Here is a 19,590-nt window from a genome sequence, read left to right as displayed (position 1 = left end):
CTCAGTTGTCACTGTCTTAAAATTCCTAATAATTTTATTTTGAATTTGCATGTTGTAAGTGAAGTCCAGCAGGACAAAAGGAGCATGCCTGTGAGCAAAGGAGATACACGCAATCTGTGTGTCTGTGATTCTTTGCCTTTCCATTCGCATGCAGTGTTAGAGATGTCCCATGAGCACAGAATTCCAGTAGATTCATGACATGTGGGAGTTCAGTAAGAGTGAGTACAAAGCAAGTGTGTTACATCTATAACTGAGTAAGCTAGGGGAAGCAGTAATGCAGGATCTCCCTCCCAACAGAGGCCACACTTTCCTTTCAAACCAAAACTTGCTGCAAATGCAGAACGACAGAAGTGGTGTGCTAAGAGACACAAATGACCGAGGATTCCTATCATATCCTTTCATATTCCTATCATAGCCTATCCTCACGTCACTTCTCTGTATTATGCTGAAAATGATGACACAGGAGGAAAGGGAAAGATAGGGCTACCTGTAATATAAAGATCACTGGTAAACTTGTGCTAGTAACTTAACATTTCCATTTTTTTACTTAGAACAACACTAAATAGCAAATTAAAAACACTATGAAAAATCAAGATAGACTGCTAAAGAAAGGAAGTTTCTATTTTAGGACTTATTCTTTTTTTGGTAAGGAAGACTGGCCCTGCACTAACATCTGTTGCCAATCATCCTCTTTTTGCTGGAGGAAGACGGTCACTGAGCTAACATCTGTGCCAATCTTCCTCTATGTTGTATGAGGGGTGCCACCACAGCATGGCTTGAAGAGTGGTGTGTAGGTCCACACCCAGAATCCAAATCTGCAAACCCCAGGCTGCCAAAGCAGTGCATGTGAACATAACCACTATGCCACTGGGCTGCCCCTATTTTAGTACTTTTAACAGCACTTTTTTCCTGCCTTTTGAACAAGGGGTCCAGCATTTTCATTTTGTACTGGGCCCCACAATTATGTTGCTAGTCTTGGTGACAGGAAAGAGAAAAGGGACAGTATGAAAGGCTAAATTCTAAGTCCCAGCAGATGCAGGGATGGAATTTGATGAGCAGAGTGTTGAGTAGGAATCAACACTTGTGGAAGGAAGGGGACAGAAGCAATACCAAGCAGAGAGAGGCCTGACAAATCCTTCACCATTCTCAAATGAAATGGTCTGACCATTACATATGTCCCTCAAGCAATCATTGGATGTGGGTGCCCCTGGAAGGGTGTGCTCTTGGGAGAGGTGGCTTGCCACAGGTGAAGGGACCCTGCGGACTGACAGCCAGGCCATCTGCTTATGTACACTCTGCTGCTTAGGCCATCTGAATGGCACGTCTCCATGTTCACCACAGTCCAGTTCTTGTTCTCCACGCTGAGCACTGTTGAATGATCTCTGTCAAAGGGATGTAAAAAGTGGTCCTTCTTCATCCACTGATTTAAGAAATCAGACAACATGCCGCAATAGATCTGATGCTAGCCTAACTATTATGTCAGAGTTTGGAGTACTGAAAAATAGTCACAACTAATACAGAGAATGGTAACATAAACTACCTGGCTGATTATATAAATTCAAATTTAATTAAAATATTGCACGACTTTTTTTAAAGCATAAATAAACCTCAACAGCCTTACACTAGTTTTAATTCAGTGCAAGAAGTAAAAACTCTATGCTATTTCTTAACACCCTAAAGACTGCTAGACTAGCAGTAAAAAAAGTCTATTATTTTCTCCTAACCACTAGGTCTTCAATTTAAGTGAATAATGATTTCTTGGATATAGCCTCGTTATCAAAACTAAGTTATCCTTGCGCCAGGGTTTCTCCATCAAAGCAGTATTGATATTTTGGGCCAGATAATTCTTTGCTGTGGGGGTCATCCTGGCCATTGTAGGATGTTTGTTTAGCAGCATCTCTGGCCTCTACTCAAAATGTTTCCAGACATTGCCAAATGTCCCCCTGGAGATCAAAACCAGCCTAGTTGAGAACCACTGATCTAATCAATTATCAAATTCTACTTATTCTACCTCATCTGTCTCTCAAATGTCTCCACATATCTCCATCCCCCTTATCATTCATCATTCATGCCAATACCTCTCTCCTGGACTGCAGCCAAAACCTTCCTGACTGATCTTCCCAAATACACATTTCGCTGCCCTCAGTACATCCTACACTCAGTGGTCAGAGTGACCTTAGTAGAACACAAATCAGATTCTGATGCTTCAAAATTTTAACATGACTGATGAGACCCTGCCTGAGCTGACCCTTCTTAGGGTCTCTCCTTACCTCCCATCTAGTACATTCTTCCTTCAGTCAGACTGAACTTATTTCTACTAGTTTCAACACCCCACCCACGCTTTTTCATACCTCTGAACATTAAAATTTTTTTCTTTTGTAGAATGCTTTCTCAGCCTCCCTCATTCCTTTCGTCTCAAGATAATAGTCAACTCCTCGATGAAGGATTCCCTGACTACCTGAGTCTGGGCATGATATTTCTCTTGAGTGTTTCTACTACATGCTGGCTGCTTACCACATGGTATGGCAATTCCCTTTGCATTTGTTTGTATTCTCCACTAGACTGTTGCTCTGTGACAGCAAAGACCATGTCTGTCTTATCTTGCACTGAATCCTAAATATCTAGTGCTGTACCTTTCATGTACTGGGTGCTCATTAAATAGTGTTCAAGGTTCAAGGTATGGAAGGAAGGAAGGATTAGAGTTGGTAGAGAAGTGACTGGCAGATAAAGAACTGAGAATTGTTGAGGAGCAACTTCAAGAACATGAATGAGAAAGGGAAGAGCAGATTAAATGGGGGCTGCATAGAAACATGTGGCTAGATAAGGCAGAGGCATGAAGAATTTGAGTTTATAAGCTAAGAGAAAGAATTATTAAGAGGGAGATGCAAAAGGTGGAGTTGTGGAAGAACGCAGGACATCTAAGAGAAAAGTGTCCCAGATGAGAAGGTATTTTGGAATTGTAAATGATAATCTCTTCTCTTCTCTTCACCAAATCATTTTGAGAGATCTAATATTTGTGTGATTATGTGTGTCTCTTGTGACTGTTTTTGTTATCTTGTTTTGCTGTTGTTTTGTTTTCTACTTAACGGTTTTCCTAACTGACCGACCTAGTCATATCAGTCAACCTTTAGATACATAAAATTCAAAAATAACACCCAAGACTCTGCCTAGACATGTGAGTAGACTTGCCAGAGGTAAAATTTAATAACCACATACAAGCTTCTGAATGACTACGACTTTCATGAAATATGAGAAGAATTATTGTATCACTTATTAGTTCTCAAAAGGGAAAAATACCATAAAACTTTTCAAATGGTAAAGTTTCATGATTTATGCCTTCTAAACAGAGGTGCAACTTAAAGAAAATAAATCTTACTGGGAACACGTGCTTCTCACTCCAGAAATTATTTCTGTTGTCCCTTGGAATATTTGTGCATCTGACAGATGTTAGGAGAGCTGGGTCTAATCTCTGATTCTCATGCTGAGTAACTGAGAGTTTTGATAAAGCTGCTTAATCTCTCAGGGTCTTGGTTTCCTCATCTAAAACCTAAGCATTTTGGGAAGCATGACTGTACTAGTTAGAATGGATTAGATCATGTTGCAGTAGCAAACAACTCCTCACATCCTTCAGGGGCTGATAGGCTCTGTTCTTAGTATCACCCAAGTGTCGTCTGTTATGAAATAAGGTTCTCAAGGATACTTTTACTCAAAGGACCAACATGTTTCCTATCTCCATCTTGCCACTCTGCTCTAGATTCTTCTCTGGCCCTGTAAAGCAGGATGCTGACAACATCTGGTACCTGGTAAAGACTTTTTTCTGGTTGATGAAGTTATCCACTAAGTCAACACAGGAATGACCCACTAGGCAGTGTAGCCTAGTGGTTAAAAGCACTGCCACTTACTAACTCTGTGACCCTGGACACGTTATTCAACCTCTGTGCGTTGTTATAAGGTTAAATGACTTAATCAATGAAAAGTGCTTGGAACAATGCCAACAAGCACAGAGTCAGTGCTCAGCTAACATTAGCAATTATTTATAGGAATAATCTGTGTTTAAAAGAGCTCCACAATTCCAGAGGACTCCAGACATCCATTGCAACTAAGTTAATTTGGATCCAGAGGATTTAGAAAAAAATAGATCTCAGAGCTGGAGGTTTTCTTTGAACACTTAAATCAAATGTTGCTTTCCAAGTATCAACTCCGAATCAAGTTGTCAATTTACTGATAGAATGTCATGCAATTACACAGTGAAATATGATTCTTAACATAGACAATGTGTTTGGTAATAAGATGTTTCGAAGAAAAAATAAGCAATCAACGCACATTAACAAACAGAAGGAGTAAATAAATAAGAATGACTGGTTTAATAGCCTGCACAACTTTAAGCTTTATGTAAATTTTATGCGTAAGGCAGCATCATCAGTTACAAGGCAAGAGCTGAAATATGATTTTAAAATGGCCTGGGTCATAATTGTAACATTGCTTGTAAAGCAAAAACCAGGAAACAACATAAATGTCCATCAATAAAAATGTATTAAATAAATTATGAACACACCCGTATAGTGGGATGTTAAGCAGCTATTTTCCAGTGAGGTAGAGCTATGTGTGCCAACCCTGGTGGTCTAGTGGTAAAGATTTGGCACTCTCACCACCTTGGCCTGGGTTCGTTTCCCTGTCAGGGAACCATACCACCCATCTGTCAGCTGTCACTGTGGCGGCTGCATGTTGCTGTGATGCTGAAAGCTATGCCACCAGTATTTCAAATACCAGCACGATCACACGTGGTGGAGAGGTTTCAGCGGAGCTTCCAGACTAAGACAGACTAGGAAGAAGGACCTGGCCACTCGATTCCAAAAAAATTGGCTAAGAAAACCCTATGAATAGCAGTATAGCATTGTCTGATATAGCATTGGAAAGTGAGAGGATGGGGAACAAAAAAACACCGGGCATTGTTCTGCTCTGCTGTACAGTCAGAATCAACTGTGATGGCACTAACAACAGCCAATCTTCCTCTCAGCCTCTCCAAGTAACCTCTGATAACAGGCCTTTGCTGCCAGGCACAACCCTCTTTTCTGATTTCCAGCAGCTCCTCTTATAAAGCACTAAGCTCACTTCCAGAAATTTCCTGTCATGGGAATGATGGAATCCATACCTAAGAACCAAGATGAAAGAGATTCCTTTTAACTCTATGACCTCCTCACACCCAGAACACAAGATTCATAACATAGATGGAAGAAATATCACACTCAACATCAATCATATTGTTTAAAACAAATCTACAGTTTATTATGACACATGATCAACTAACCCTTATTGTAGCAAAAGGAAACATCCTGCTTCTTTCCTGCATTATATATTTGTTATGAGGGGAACCCTAATGCTTGTATTCATGATGTCATCAAATAAAGTTATTTTTTTAAATAATTCTTAAGTCAATCCCTTTTTTTTTTTGGTGAGAAAGATCAACCCTGAGCTAATATCTGCTGCCAATATTCCTCTATTTTTTTTTCTCCCTAAAGCCTCAGCACATCGTTGTATACCCTAGTTGTAAGTCATTCTAGTTCTTCTATGTGGGGTGCTGCCACAGCATGGCTTCATGAGCAGAGCATATGTCCACACCCAGGATCTGAACTGGTCAACCCTGGGCCACCAAAGTGGAGCACACGAACTTAACCACTCAGCCACGGAACTGGCCCACAAATAAAGTTATTAGTGGAAATTATTTTCTTTTGCTGCCAAGGGTGTGTTGCCAAAGAAAAGCAACAAAGAGTTGAACTGAATGAAAGCAGCTGGAGAGGAAAGTGCTAGCACATGCAGATTTCAAGTAGGTATTTATTCCAAATATAAATGAAATGAATGGATCTCAATGTAGGCACATTTAACTGAAGCATGTTCAACACTATGCCGTTGGATAAAAGAAAAAGAGAGAGAAGGAGATGTGAGCAAGTGAGAAATGAGAATCCCTATATTCATGCTGTTGCTCTCCCTCAACCTAGAACTCAGCCTCCACCACCACAGCCAAATGCAAAATGAAGCAAAAGAATTTAAATTCTGGGTTTTAAGCTTCCAATAGCTCAGTATCTGGTAAGTCATAGATTTTCAAAGACTATTTTGACCTTATATGTTTTTCCTTCTAGGATAAGCAGCTTACGAAAAAAAATGGCTGGAAGAGCCATACTATTTAGTCTAAAAATGTCCTAATATTTCAGGTTTATGTGTCAGATATTATAGAAGAGATCACTATCCAGGACTTTTAAGTGTCAGAAAATCACATTCCTTGCAAAGAAAAAGATAACTGAACAGTCAAACATACACACACAAACATACATATACACACATATTTTCACAATAACAGGTTGAGAAATGGAATGAAGTGGACTGAAAAAAAAAGACAAACCAGTTAATCTTAATAAATCAAGAAGAAAATCCCACCTACCTGGTTACTGCCCGGGTGCAGATGGTAACAAGGAAACAGCCAACAACAATCATCCAGCCCCAGCCTCCATCCGGAGGAGCGGTAGACCGAGCTCTCTTTGCTTTTGCCATGGTTTTGATTCTTTTTTCTTCTGTTCCAAGTTACTCCAACAGCCCAGTTATGATCTTGGAAGAGTTTGCTGTCCAGTGACTTCCTGTTGGCATTCAAGATGGGCATAGAATGCTACCTGGCACATGGGTTACTGGCCATCTAAAACCAAAAATCAGAACATATTTGTATTTTATTGCTACATCCAAAAGTTTATTTTTCACTTGGCAAAAATGGTTAATACTTTCCTGTTAAATATGATTCTTTGTACCTATGAATACTGGACTGGGGCAAAGACCATTAGTTGTCCTTCTTTTTAATTCCTCTCAAATTTTAGCCAAATCCACATGCACAGAGTTTGATAACATTTTCCTTTGCCTTTTCTTGAAGGTGGGTGTGGCAATAAAAGGGATAAAAGGGACGCAAGAAAAAGTAATATGTGCCACTTCTGGTTCATCAGCTCAAAGGCAAAGGCACTTTCCCAGGACTCCCATCATCCTCCTTCCCACAGACTGGTACATGGATGTGGAGATGAGACAGCTTCAGCCACAGACCAGGACATCACCCTAGAGGCTGGCAGAACTACAGAGTAGAAGTAGTCTGGGTCCCCAGATGACTCTGGTGAACGGCTGCCTCTCCAGCTCAGGACTTCACATACCTCTCACTGTTACAGGAAAGATAAGTAAGGTTCAATTTTATTTCAGCCTCTGTATTTTGGAGTCTCTCTGTTACGACAGCTTAGACCATGTCCTAATTATTATACTGAATGAGTCTGACAGTAACTTCTTTGGCATTTCTGACTAATAATACTATAATTTTTAAAATGTGTAATTGAAGCAAGAAGAGAACAACAAATAAATGATACAGAATGGAGAGCTCAGAAGCTAGTACATAATAATTCAGTATGACTAAATAAGGTAGCAAAGATTGGTGGAGGATAAAGGATTACTCACTACATCATGTCACAAGTCTCCATTTAGTTCTTGGCCTTCTTGCTATATCCAAGTTAAATGTAAAAAAAGAAATCATTAAAAATCAAGGTGAAAATATAGGCAAATATATATCTGATCTCTAGATAAGAGAAGGACTCCTTAAGATGTATAGTAATGTAACAAACCAAGGGGAAATTTTATATTTCCATACATCAAAAAGGTAAACCATAGACTTGGAAAAAAACATTAGCAAAACATGATTCAAAGAAGTAGTATCTGCAACATTAATCTATTCAACTCCCAACACTTAGTGTCTAATCTGTGTTAGGCACTATTTCAAGGAACTGGGGTTTCCGTGGTCAGCAAACCACACACAGCTCTTTGTGGTGGACAGACTCTAAGGTGCCCACTATAGTCCTGCCCCCTTTTGATTTTGTCTTTGTGTAATCCCTCCTCTTGAGTGTAGGTAGGATCTGTGACTTGCTTCTAACTAGAACATGGCTCAGGTGATGGGACGTGACTTCCGTGATTATGTCATGCTATGTAAGACTTGCTAGACTCTTACTAGCAGACTCACCCTCACGCTCCCGCTGGCCTTGAAGGAGCAAGCTGCTATGGTGTACACTGCCTATCGAGAAGACCACGTGGCAGGGAATTGCAGTAGTCTGTAGGAGCTGAGGACAGCCTCCAGATGACAGCAAAAAGCTAAAGCTCTCAGTCCTACAGCAGAAAGGAAATGAATTCTGCCAACAGCCCATCTTGAGCTTGGAAACAGATTTTTCCCTCGTTGAGCCTCCAGTTGAGAACACAGCCTGCATGACACTTTGATGGCAGCTTTGTGAGACCTTGAGCCAAGAACCCAGCTAAGCTGTGCCTGGATTCTGGCCCCACAGACAGTGTCAGATAATATGTTTCTTAAGATATTCTTTGGTACGTCAAACAGGCTTCTTAGGTACAGTAAGGAATGAATTTTTTAAGAGACCAAATAAGAGTTTTGACAGATGCTTTTTCCACTGGATTGAGCAAATCACTCAGTGGTTAGTACAATTTTATTATGCTCACTAGAAGAAATTTTAAGTAATATTAATTAAATGAAACATCATTTCAAATATGACAAAGGGTGCATTATTTGGTGAATATAGGGTATGTACCATCTGCCTAACCAAACTGAGCAAACCAAATTGTCTAGTGAAAAAAAATTTACTTTAAAACCCAAACTTTCTCAAGAAAATAGCTCACAGTAGAATCTTGCAGGTATGCATCTTTGAAGTCATGGGAACAAATTGGCAGCCTGTGAGTTTCGAGAACAAATACAGAGCAAAGATAGTGAGGCCAAGGCAACAAGAGCGATTCCCATAAAGACCATTAGGTTCGCTCGCTTTCAAGACTTGGGCCCCCTCTTCATCTCATCGCCACCTCCTGAGTGTGGGGAGACTGACGAAGGAGATGAAGCGAACAAAGGAAGAGTACAAATCCATCAAAAGTATTAGAAGACCAGTATTGATATAAATGCTAAGCCTACTGATTTAGGAAAAATCAAAATTATTACTTGAAATGATAATATTGTAATCATTGGCCTAGGGACTGAGTAACAGCCAAAACACTGGTGTCTGCGCTGTGTAAACAACAATACCGAGCTACTTTTACAGAGCGCTTGCCATAGGCCATGCTGCTATTAAGCAGTGTCATAGACAGTATCTCATTTAATCTTTATAACAACTATAGAAGGTAGTTATTATTATCCCTATTTTACAGATATAGCAACTCAAACTAGAGAGATTCAGTAATTTTATCAAATATTATTAACACTACCAAGCAGTAGAAATGAGATATAAACCTTGATCTTATTGCAAGACCACTTTTCCTAGTGAATGCCCTACACTACTTCCACTACATTTCCTTCTTCCTCGGTATAAATTCCTATACCTTTTGTCTAATCATGCATATATAATCTTGCTAATGGCACACCAGTACAACGACATTAATTGCAACCTGATGCAGCTAGAAATGCCGTTCTTTAAACGGTACCATTGACATTCTTCTGAGACATGCCTATATGTCACTGACTTGATCAGCCATGGAATTATCTCTGATTTCAAAGCAAAACTAACCTTCCAAAGGAATCTCCAACACTCTGGAGCTTAAGGATCAGTCCCTCCAAAACATAACTTTGTGTCATGGGTAAGTACTTTTAATAGTCAACTACTTTCTTCCCCAAAATTAAACACTCAGAGAAAAACTCATTTAAAAGATCTAACATACTTGTATTTTAGCTTTAATATATAGAACCTACCATAGCAGACAGAGCTGGTTGCCTACCCCAGTTCCATAGTTCACCCCTTCCTCTATTCTATCATACCCTGGTTTTGTTCAGGTATCTACTCTATCTGCTCTCTTTCCAAGAGACACTTGCTTCAGAGAAGTCTGGCCCAATCCATTGTTTCAGAGAATGGGTTTTAATTGGTCTCCCTTTCCCTGGTCAGCGAGTGATGAGGGAAAGGATGTGAAGTAATTCTAGCCAACGAGCAATGAGGGGAAGTCCTTTGGGAAATGTTTCCTTACTCTTAAGAAAAGACACAGGAAAGAAACAAGCCTCTCTTCTTCTCGTAGACATTTTGAATCTAGATATGATACCTGGAACTAAGCAGTCACCTCTCAACCATGAAGGAAGCTAGCCTGATGACAAAGTCAATAAGTCAAGGACAGCACAGCAGAAAGACAAAAAGTACATGGAACCTTAATGATGTCACTAAGCCACTAAATTAACCAATTCTGGAGCCACTCTATCTAGCTTATTAGGTGCCACAATAGATTTTACTTATTGTTGGAACTAGTTGAAATTTCTGTAACTTCTGCCAAAAGAATGCAAAGGATAAATGCCTTCAGACAGTGGTGTGCTGGAGTCGGCCCCTACTGCATCTTATCCCCGCATGCCATGTTCAGTGACGTCATATTGGTGGCTTGAAATTGGCTATGGTGAGAATGTCCATACCACAGAAGTCATATATTGGTAAACTACACATCAAAGGTTTTTATATCCTGTGAGAGAGCCAGTGGTTAAACATTTACTAGCACACCACTGCAACCTCAGGGTAATTTAGATGTATACAGCAAACATTTCCATGAAATACAAAGTAAAGCCAAAGAACTACGAAAGAATTTAAATGTCTATACAGTGGACTAGCAACTTAGCTGGCTTGTTACCTTTTTAATAAGGTAATTTGTCTGTTTTATTGGGCAGGGGTCAGCAAACTACAGCCCTTAAGCAAAATTGGGTCTGCTGCCTCTTTTAGTAAACAACATTTTATTAGCACACAATCACATCCCTTTATTTGCGTTTTGTCTTTGCTTTCATGCTACAATGCCAACTGAATAGTTGCAACAGAGAACATATGGCTTGCAAAGCCTAAAATATTTACTAGCTGGCCTTTTATAGAGGAAGTGTGCAGATCGCTGTTCAAGAGAGATGTGAAGCACTGGTCTACAGAATAAAATGCCAGTATTTGGGAGGATGCGGTGGGAGATAGTTATGATGATGGTGGCAGAGTGGCAGCATAGTGAAAAGAGCTAGCAATCGAAGAAGATCTGGGTCCTTCCTGGTCCTGATTCTCTTTCTTATAAGTTATATGAACTCAGGCAACTTACTTTACCTCTCTGAGACTCAGCTGACTCATCTATATAATGGGGATAATATTATTTTCACAGAATGTTGTGTGGATTAATATGAGATAAAACATGAGGAGTGTCTGGCACAAAAACATAGATATTACTTGCCACATGACTTAACCTGTTTCCACTTATTCATCACTCATTAATTCGATAAATATTTATTGTGTGTCCAATATATACCAGAAACTATTCTGGGAGCAGGGCTTAGAGCAGTGAAGAAAACGAAGAATGGCCCTGCCTTCAGGAAGCTTACATCCTAGTGGGACAGGCAGTTGATAAACTGTTGAAGAGTAATTTCTGAACCTCAGCTTCCTTGTTTGTACAAAAACAATACCCCCTCTGCCTGCTTCATAGAATTGTAGTTAGATTCAGATGAGAGCAGTTACAAACTGCAGTAATGACTAAATCAAAATTCCAGACATTTTTGTTAAGCCTGCAGTGTTTTTCAAATGTTTACATTAGTTGCACATGTAAATACGAGATTTACCTATTGCTAAAGACTGAATGTGTCCCCCCCCCCCCAAATTTATATGTTAAAACCTAACCCCCAATGTGATGGTATTTGGAGGTGGGGCCTTTGGGAGGTGATTAGGTCATGAAGGCTCTGCTCTTTTAGAATGGGATTAGTGCCCTTATAAAAGAGATCCCAGGGGCCAGCCTAGTGGTGTAGTGGTTAAGTTTGCTCGTTCTGCTTCAGCAGCCCAGAGTTAGAGGATTTGGATCCCAGTCATGCTGCTCATCAAGCCAAGCTGTGGAGGTGTCCCACACACAAAATAGAGGAAGATTGGCACAGATGTTAGCTTACGGACAATCTTCCTCACCAAAAAAATAATTAATAAATAGATAAATAAATAAATAATAGAGATCCCAGATAGCTCCTTTGCCCCTTCTGCATATGAAAACACAGCATACAGATGGCCATCTCTGCACCAGGAAGTAGGTCCTCACAAGACATCGAATCTGTCAGCAACTTGATCTTGGACTTTCCAGCCTTCAAAACTGTGAGAAATTAAGGTTGTTTGTTTAAGCCACTCAATCTATGGTATTTTTGTTATAGCAGCTGGAATAGACTAAGACATCTAAAAATCCAAATTCTGAAATTCCCTTGAAAATTGAAAGTGCTAAAGACCCTGGGCTGGCATTCCTTCATGACAGCCATCAGCTGGAGTCAAGTAGCAGCACCCCTCCTTTGGATAAGGGCTGTACTCCCCACTTCACCTCGGCCCTGACATCCTGTATTGTCCAACCTTTGTGTGTTTCACTCATGTACAACACCTGCCGGGCCCCTGGAGGCAATATGATTTTCAACTTTTGCCTATACCATGGTACCATAAATCAAAGTTTCTTGAGCAGCCACATGTGAGCCACATTTATGGTATGCTTTATGTCTAGCACTTTCTTACAGTTTCAAGATGTATAGCATTCGAGATTCTGCCTATACCTGCGTACAAACACACACAACATAATAACTCACTGACTGGGCACAATTAAGTGTCGTGAAATGACGAAATTGATTGTACAAGTAAAAAAGCCAAAGCTTAGAAACCTCTGCCTTGGTATAGTCCTAGCTTCTTCATAGGTTTTTCCATTAAAATAGCTCCTAAGGTTAAACTGTTTTCCAACTTAAGATTGCAAATCCACCTATCCATAAATGTCCGGTACAAGATCATCCTCAGTTAGTGCTGCCCCGTGCTGTTAAAGAACGCTGAAGCAGGCGGTGCTAGGCAACAGCCCTTTGGGAAGCAATATAGTGCCTAGATCAAGAATTAGAAAATTATTCATATTCTTTGAAGAATAATCTCATTTCTGAGAAGTTTCCCTAAGAAAATAATTTAAGAGAAGCTGAATATTATGGGCAAAAAATAAGAGCTGCGTTATGAATAATACATAAAACAGAAACAACCTAAATGCTCAACAACTGGGAAGTGTTTAGAGAATTATGATACACTACGCAAATGGATTAGTATATAATCCTTTAAAATTATAAAAAAAAGATAATATTGTAATATGAGAAAACATTTATGATGCAATGTTAAAGCAAAAAGAAGACTAAAATTGTGTGTACATTGTAAGGGAAGCAATGTAAAAGTTCTACACTTCTGTCACAAAGAATACGCAGAATAAGCAAAATGAAATGTAGTTGGGCTGGTATAACTAAGCTATGATTCATTTTTAAAATTGTATTCCAGGGACCAGCCCAGTGGTGTAGCAGTTAAGTTTGCGTGCTCTGCTTTGGTGGCCCGGTGTTTGCAGGTTCAGGTCCTGGGCATGAACCTAGCATGCTCAAGATCAAGCCATGCTGTGGTGGCATCCCACATAAAGTGGAGGAAGACTGGCACAGATGTTAGCTCAGGGACAATCTTCCTCAAGCAAAAAGAGGAAGGTTGGCAACAGTTGTTAGCCCAGGGCCAATCTTCCTCACAAAAATACCAAAAACCAAAAACCATTGTATTCAATACCATTTTATATACAATTTTCTTAAATAGATATTTCAGGTCTACTCCTGCAGTCTAAATAGGAGCACAAAAATCTCTTTTGTACTGTTTCTCAAGGACTAAAAATAAGCATATCATTTATTGATACTGCACATTGAAAATTAAGTGATTATTCCGTAGAAGACACACTATAGGTAAAAAGCCCCTGGCAAAATAAAATATTCTGTTTCGTTACAAAAATATTAAGCAACATTAATTTTGACCTTGCCTCTGCTATCCCCAGATGATTCATTTTCATTTGTTTTAGTTAAGTGACCTCGCTTTGGCATCCCCACATTTTATAAGTTAAGAACCCATTTGTCAGGATCTCTCAAAAAATACAACTGCATAAATCCAAATAAAAAAATGTAAGTAATACTCTCAGCATTGCCATGGTAACAGCATAATGGACAAAGGTCTATAATAAGTTACAGTCAACCTGGGTAAAACCACAGAACAAGGTACTTCCTCACAGGGTTCCAGGGTGGAGAGAAATGACTCTCTGAAAGCATTGGTGTCGATACTATTATTAATAATGCCTCATGCATAGTGGCACTGGAGCCTCTCTTGCCTTAGAGATAGGCATTATTTTCCCCCTTTCACGATGATGAAGCTGAAACTCAAAGAAGCGAAGGGACTCGCCTGACAACGTGGCATCTGAATCCAAATGGAGATGAGTAGCTCCGGCAGATTTTGGACAGTGCGCTTGCCCATCTGCCCACCAGATTTCAAAATTGTTATTGAGCATTTCTGTCAACAAGCCGTCCAAGCAATAGTAAAGCCTATGCAGCCATTAGTATGAGGGATCACAACATAAGGAAGCAAGGGAAGCCCTCAAGGTTAACACAGGGGTATAAAGCTGCTCACAAGACAACTCGTGAGTTTTCTTTCAAAACAGGTCGTTTAATAGATTTATATGTATCCAGAAAAAATGCACGGGTTAGACAAGGCTAACCTGGTTTCCTAGAGACTTTGGAGCAGCCTGCCGTTCCCTAGAATATTAACTGAGCATTCTTGTAAATAATTAACCCACCTGATATTACACAAATACAATGGAAAATTCTTTTATTGAGTTAATAGTATACCTAAACCTGTGAGCAAAGGAAGCATGTTACCGCCATGCAATTTTTCATTTTACTAAGCAATCTCCAATTTATCTTATTTTGACATCCAACCACTAAAATATAATTGCATCTCAATCTGGCTTCAAAAAAAGTTTTTTTGAAACAAAAGAGGCTTTATAGTATAATGTTCCTCTAGGATTACACCTTAACAGCACAAATTGAGCCTCCTTGCTTTCAAAAATCTAATCATTTGCAAAGAATTCTTGCTAAGAGTCAATAATTCCAGTAAAGCATCCCATTTGTGGGGCAAATCTTCCACGGTGCCCTCAGTAAAGTTTCCTAAAGTGAGCAGTAGAAAGCTACACATTTCTTACAGTCAGTACGCAGCTGGAGAAAAGGCAGCAGTGGGCCTGACACCCTCTGTTTTGGTGGGCTCCCAACACTCTCTTTCCATTCTTCTTTCCTTCCTCGATTGCTTCTATTTCCAGTGCCTTAACTTGTAGCAGTACCCTGACTTTATAAATTGATTAGCAGCCACGATAAAGATATGTGGAGAAAGATACAAAAAGTGGAAATCAAGACCACTGGGTCCAAATGACACTACTTAGTTGTATGACTACTTAGTTTATGATTCACACTTCCTTTCTCCACTATTTCCTAATCTATAAAACCAGGGTGTCTATCCCATAAACCAGGTGACTGATTATTAAGTATCTCTTCCCCAATATCTAAGTCACCTAATAGACTAGACACTCAAAGTAACTCTGACTGACTTTACTCTTTGTTATTACTTAATACCTCTTTGAAGCGGGCAAATCCTCTTTGTTATTACTTAAGAATCATGAAATTTGCCAATGTCTCTCCTCTCTTTAGTCATTTCTAAAATATTCCTGTACTACAGGTAATATTTTTGAAATATTTCCTGATGTGTTGCCCTTTGTTGATAAGCCAGTCTCTCCCAATGGCCCCCTTCTATCATTAAGGCTAAGCCAAGAAGTGTACTGCTATAGGGAACAAGAAGATGGGTCCCATCCAGAGTAAATCCATCTATAAATAAGGAATCATAGGACTGTGTTGTAGGGGAAGTTCCCACCACACAAGAAGGGAAAGTACAAGCCTACCCAGAGAGGAAGGGGAAAGGTTTTTTTAAAGGAAAAGTGATGAGCTGCTTGGGTTTCTCAGGGGCCATGTCTCCCACTCCCTTGAGTCTTGACCAGGGGTAGGGATGTGGAATAGTGAAGAGACAGGAACCCGTGTAGCTGAGGGGAAGCTGCCGCAAGGAGCTACATAACATGAGTAACTGTGGGAAAACACTACTTCACTGGGCGCCCTTGGCCGGTGATGTGTCTGGGCAAAGAGAAAGTCAAAGACAGTGCCCACTGACTGTCCCTCACCTCCCATGTGATACAAGAGTGATCCAGATGCTCTCCCACGTTCTTAGTGGAAGACAGCTAAGAGATGAGAAGCAGGCTGTGGCAAAGGGGGAAGTGATTCCACGGCAAATATCCCGAGCCAAATGGGAATCATGGCTGATCCTCAAGAAGAACTGCTACAAGAAAGGGAGGGAATTCCCCCAGGACTATGTCCCCCTCCGGACATATAGGGAGTAGAAACCACAAATTCCACCAGCAGCAGATGTCAGCATGGCACACAATGAGGACAAAAGCCAATACCTCGAGAGCAGCAAGATGAACTTCACCAGCAGAATGCCCAGGGACAAATAGGGAAAACGCTGCTTAGGATAATGAGAACTCAGGGACCTACCTGCAAGCCAACCACCTCCTCCATCATTGCCATGAAGACACATGAATTCTCCCCCAAGCTAGACTCTCATGAAAGAGGGGGTGGAGTAAACAAAATAGAGGTGAGAAATGACCCTTATCAGGTGATTAACCTTGGATTTGGCTCAGTGTTGATCCACAAAAGACTGAGCTACACTGAAAGAGATTACTTGAAACTTGCAATGACTGCTAGGAACTTTTTTAGATTGAGGTATAATTTACATACAATAAAACACCCATTTTAAATCTACATTTCAATGACTTTTGACAAATGTATATGCTCAAATAAACACAACCACCACAATCAGGATATAGAACATTTTCATCACTCCAAACATTCCCTTATGCTCCTTTGTCATCATCTCCACCAGCCTCAGAACCCCGCTACCACTGATCTGCTTTCTGTCGATATAGATTAGTTTTGTCTGTCAAGAATCCCGTAAAAATGGCATCACACAATATGGATTATTTTGCTTCTGGCTTCTTTCACTCATTATAACGTTTTGAGATTCATCCAGGTTGTTGTGTAGTTGATTCCTTTTTATTGCTGAATAGTAATCTGTGTTATGGATACGCTACAATTTGTTTACGTATTCATCTGTTGATGGACACTGGGTTTGTTTCCAGTTTTAGACCATTATGAATAAAGCTTCTGTGAACATCTGTGTACAAGTCTTTTAGTGGACATATGTTTTCATTCTCTTGAGTAAATACCCAGGAATGAAATTGCTGAGTCATATTGTAAGTGTATATTTAACTTTAGAAGGAACTGCGAAACTGTTTATCAAGATAGTGTACAATATTACCAGTAACATATTAGAGCTCCTGTTGCTCCAGTATGTAATGGATTCTCACTGTAATTTTAATTTGCACTTCCCTGATGACTAATGATGTTACCCATTTTTTCGTGTAATTATTAACTATTCATATATGTTCTTTTGTGAAGTGTCTTTCCAAATATTATGCCCATTTTTTTTACCAGGTTGTTTGTCTTCTTATTATTGAGATATAAGAATTCTTTGTATATTCTAGATACACGTCCTTTGTAGATATATGTATTACAAATATTTTCTCCCATTCTGTCTTTTGCTCATTCATTTCTTAATGTTGTATTTTGAAGAGCAGAAGTTATTATTTTAATGAGCTGGAATTTATTATTTTTTTCTTTTATAGTCAATTGTATTTCTATATATTAGTGGTGAATAATTAGAAATTGAAATTTTAAAATACCACTTTACAGTAGCATCAAAAACCATGAAATGCCTAGGAATAAATTTAACATAATTTGCATTCTTGTACAGTAAAAACTATAAGAAACAGTGCTGAGTGAAATTTATAAAGGCCTAAGAGAGAGACATAAACCTTGCTAGTTTCATGGAAGACTTGGAAGATGTCATATCCACCAAAGCTGATTGATAGTTTCAATGATATCCCAATCAAAATTCCAGCACTTTTAAAATAGAAATTGACAAGCAGATTCTAAAATTCATAAGGAAATTCAAAGAACCTAGAAAAGTCAAAATAATTTTTAAAAGAAAGAACAAAATTTGAAGACTGTCTGATTTCAAGACTTACTCTAAAACCAAAGTAATCAAGACAGTGTGATATTGGCATGTTAGATCAGTGAAACAGAACAGAGCCTAGAAATAGACCCAAACACTTATTCATACAGAGAAAAAATGGATCTCAAGTCTTACTTCACACCAAAACCTAAGTCAAAATGGCTAACAGATCTAAACATAAAAGCAGAAACCATAAAACTAGAAGAAAACATAGGGGAAAATCCTTACAATTTAGGGAAAGGCAAATGTTTTTCAGGCAGGATGTAAAAAGCAAAATGAAGGGCCGGCCCTGTGGCCGAGCGGTTCAGTTCATGTGCTCCGCTTGGGTGACCCAAGTTCAGATCCTGGTTCAGATCCTGGGCGGAGACCTAGCACAGCTCACCAAGCCATGCTGAGGCGGAGTCCCACAGAGCAGAACCAGGAGGACCTACAACTAGAATCTACAACTATGTACTGGGAGGCTTTGGGGAGAAGAAGAAGAAGAAAGAAAACAAGAAGAAGATTGGCAACAGATGTTAGCTCAGGGCCAGTCTTTAAAAAAAAAAAAAAAAAAATGAACTCCCACTTTTGCCTTCACAGAGGTTTGTAAAGAAGTTTAGATTTATTCTAGCAGCAAAGAAGCTGTAAGTTTTTCACGTCTATGTCGTTATATGAGCAAGATTTGACCCTACCCCACAACTCACTGGAGAAGATTTCCAAATGGACTCTACTACTGCCTCTGCAGTGTGGACGTACACTTTCAGGATACACCATTGTAACCCTTAGGCTACAATTTGAAGCTCTTTTTTTTTTTAAGATTGGCACTTGAGCTAACAACTGTTGCCAATTTATTTTTCTTTTTTGCTTTTTCTCCCCAAATCCCCCCACTACACAGTTGTATACTTCAGTCGTGGGTCCCTCCAGTTGTGGCATGTGGGACACCACCCCAGCGTGGCCTGAGAAGCGGTGCCATGTCCACGCCCAGGATCCGAACCAGCGAAATCCTGGGCCTCCAAAGTGGAGCATGCGAACTTAACCACTTGGCCACAGGGCTGGCCCCTTGAAGCTCTTTTATCTAGATGCTCACTTCTGTCTCTGTAGAAACAAGAGGGAAACATATAGATACTATTTCTGATGGTGGAAACTCAGTGTCTTCAGCCACTAGCTCTTTGGCTGAGGACTGTCTAGTCCCATGTCCAGCCCATATATATGACTATCTCCTTAGCCAAATAGCTTTACTCCTAGCCCATCACATCACTCCCACCTATCCTAGGATACTATATCTTTCTTGAAACTAACCGAAAAAGTCAAGCTTTCTTATCTTTTACATGCTGCTTCCTTTACCTCTAAATTCCTTCCTTCCCCACCTGATTTATCTAACATTTCTACTTCAACTGCCTCCACCCCACCCCCCTCCCTCAAAGTAGCTGTTTCCCCTTTGCAGACTCTTGGAGCTCTCTGTACAGGCCTCTCCTGGCCCTTAGCAAATACACTGCCATTATCTATTTATCTGTCCCTTTCTACCACTAGACTGTTTAACTCCACAGAACAGACACTATCTTAAGTCATCCTTGGATATTCCCCACACCACACCCCCCCCCCCCGC

General features: G+C 39.8%; 1 protein-coding gene across 8 annotated transcripts in view; it reads right to left on the bottom strand.

Moving 5' to 3' along the window:
- Nucleotides 1-19,590, bottom strand: part of SLC16A12 (solute carrier family 16 member 12) — an 88,041-nt gene that overhangs the window by 12,658 nt on the left and 55,793 nt on the right. For 6 of the 8 annotated variants that reach the window (XM_014839411.3, XM_070487499.1, XM_014839410.3 and 3 more), the window contains exon 2: nucleotides 6,437-6,685. In XM_014839411.3, coding sequence (XP_014694897.1) covers nucleotides 6,437-6,546 — 110 coding nt within the window. In that variant the 5' untranslated portion in view covers nucleotides 6,547-6,685. Of the gene's footprint in view, nucleotides 1-6,436; nucleotides 6,686-14,240; nucleotides 14,568-19,590 lie in introns of those variants that run through there. The other 2 variants (XM_070487480.1, XM_070487496.1) reach the window with 1 other exon arrangement.

Source organism: Equus asinus, chromosome 2, assembly GCF_041296235.1.
Source record: "Equus asinus isolate D_3611 breed Donkey chromosome 2, EquAss-T2T_v2, whole genome shotgun sequence".
In the NCBI taxonomy this organism is placed as follows: Eukaryota; Metazoa; Chordata; class Mammalia; order Perissodactyla; family Equidae; genus Equus; species Equus asinus.
The sequence above is the reverse complement of the archived record's forward strand: the minus strand, read 5'-3'. Positions and strand labels throughout refer to the sequence as shown.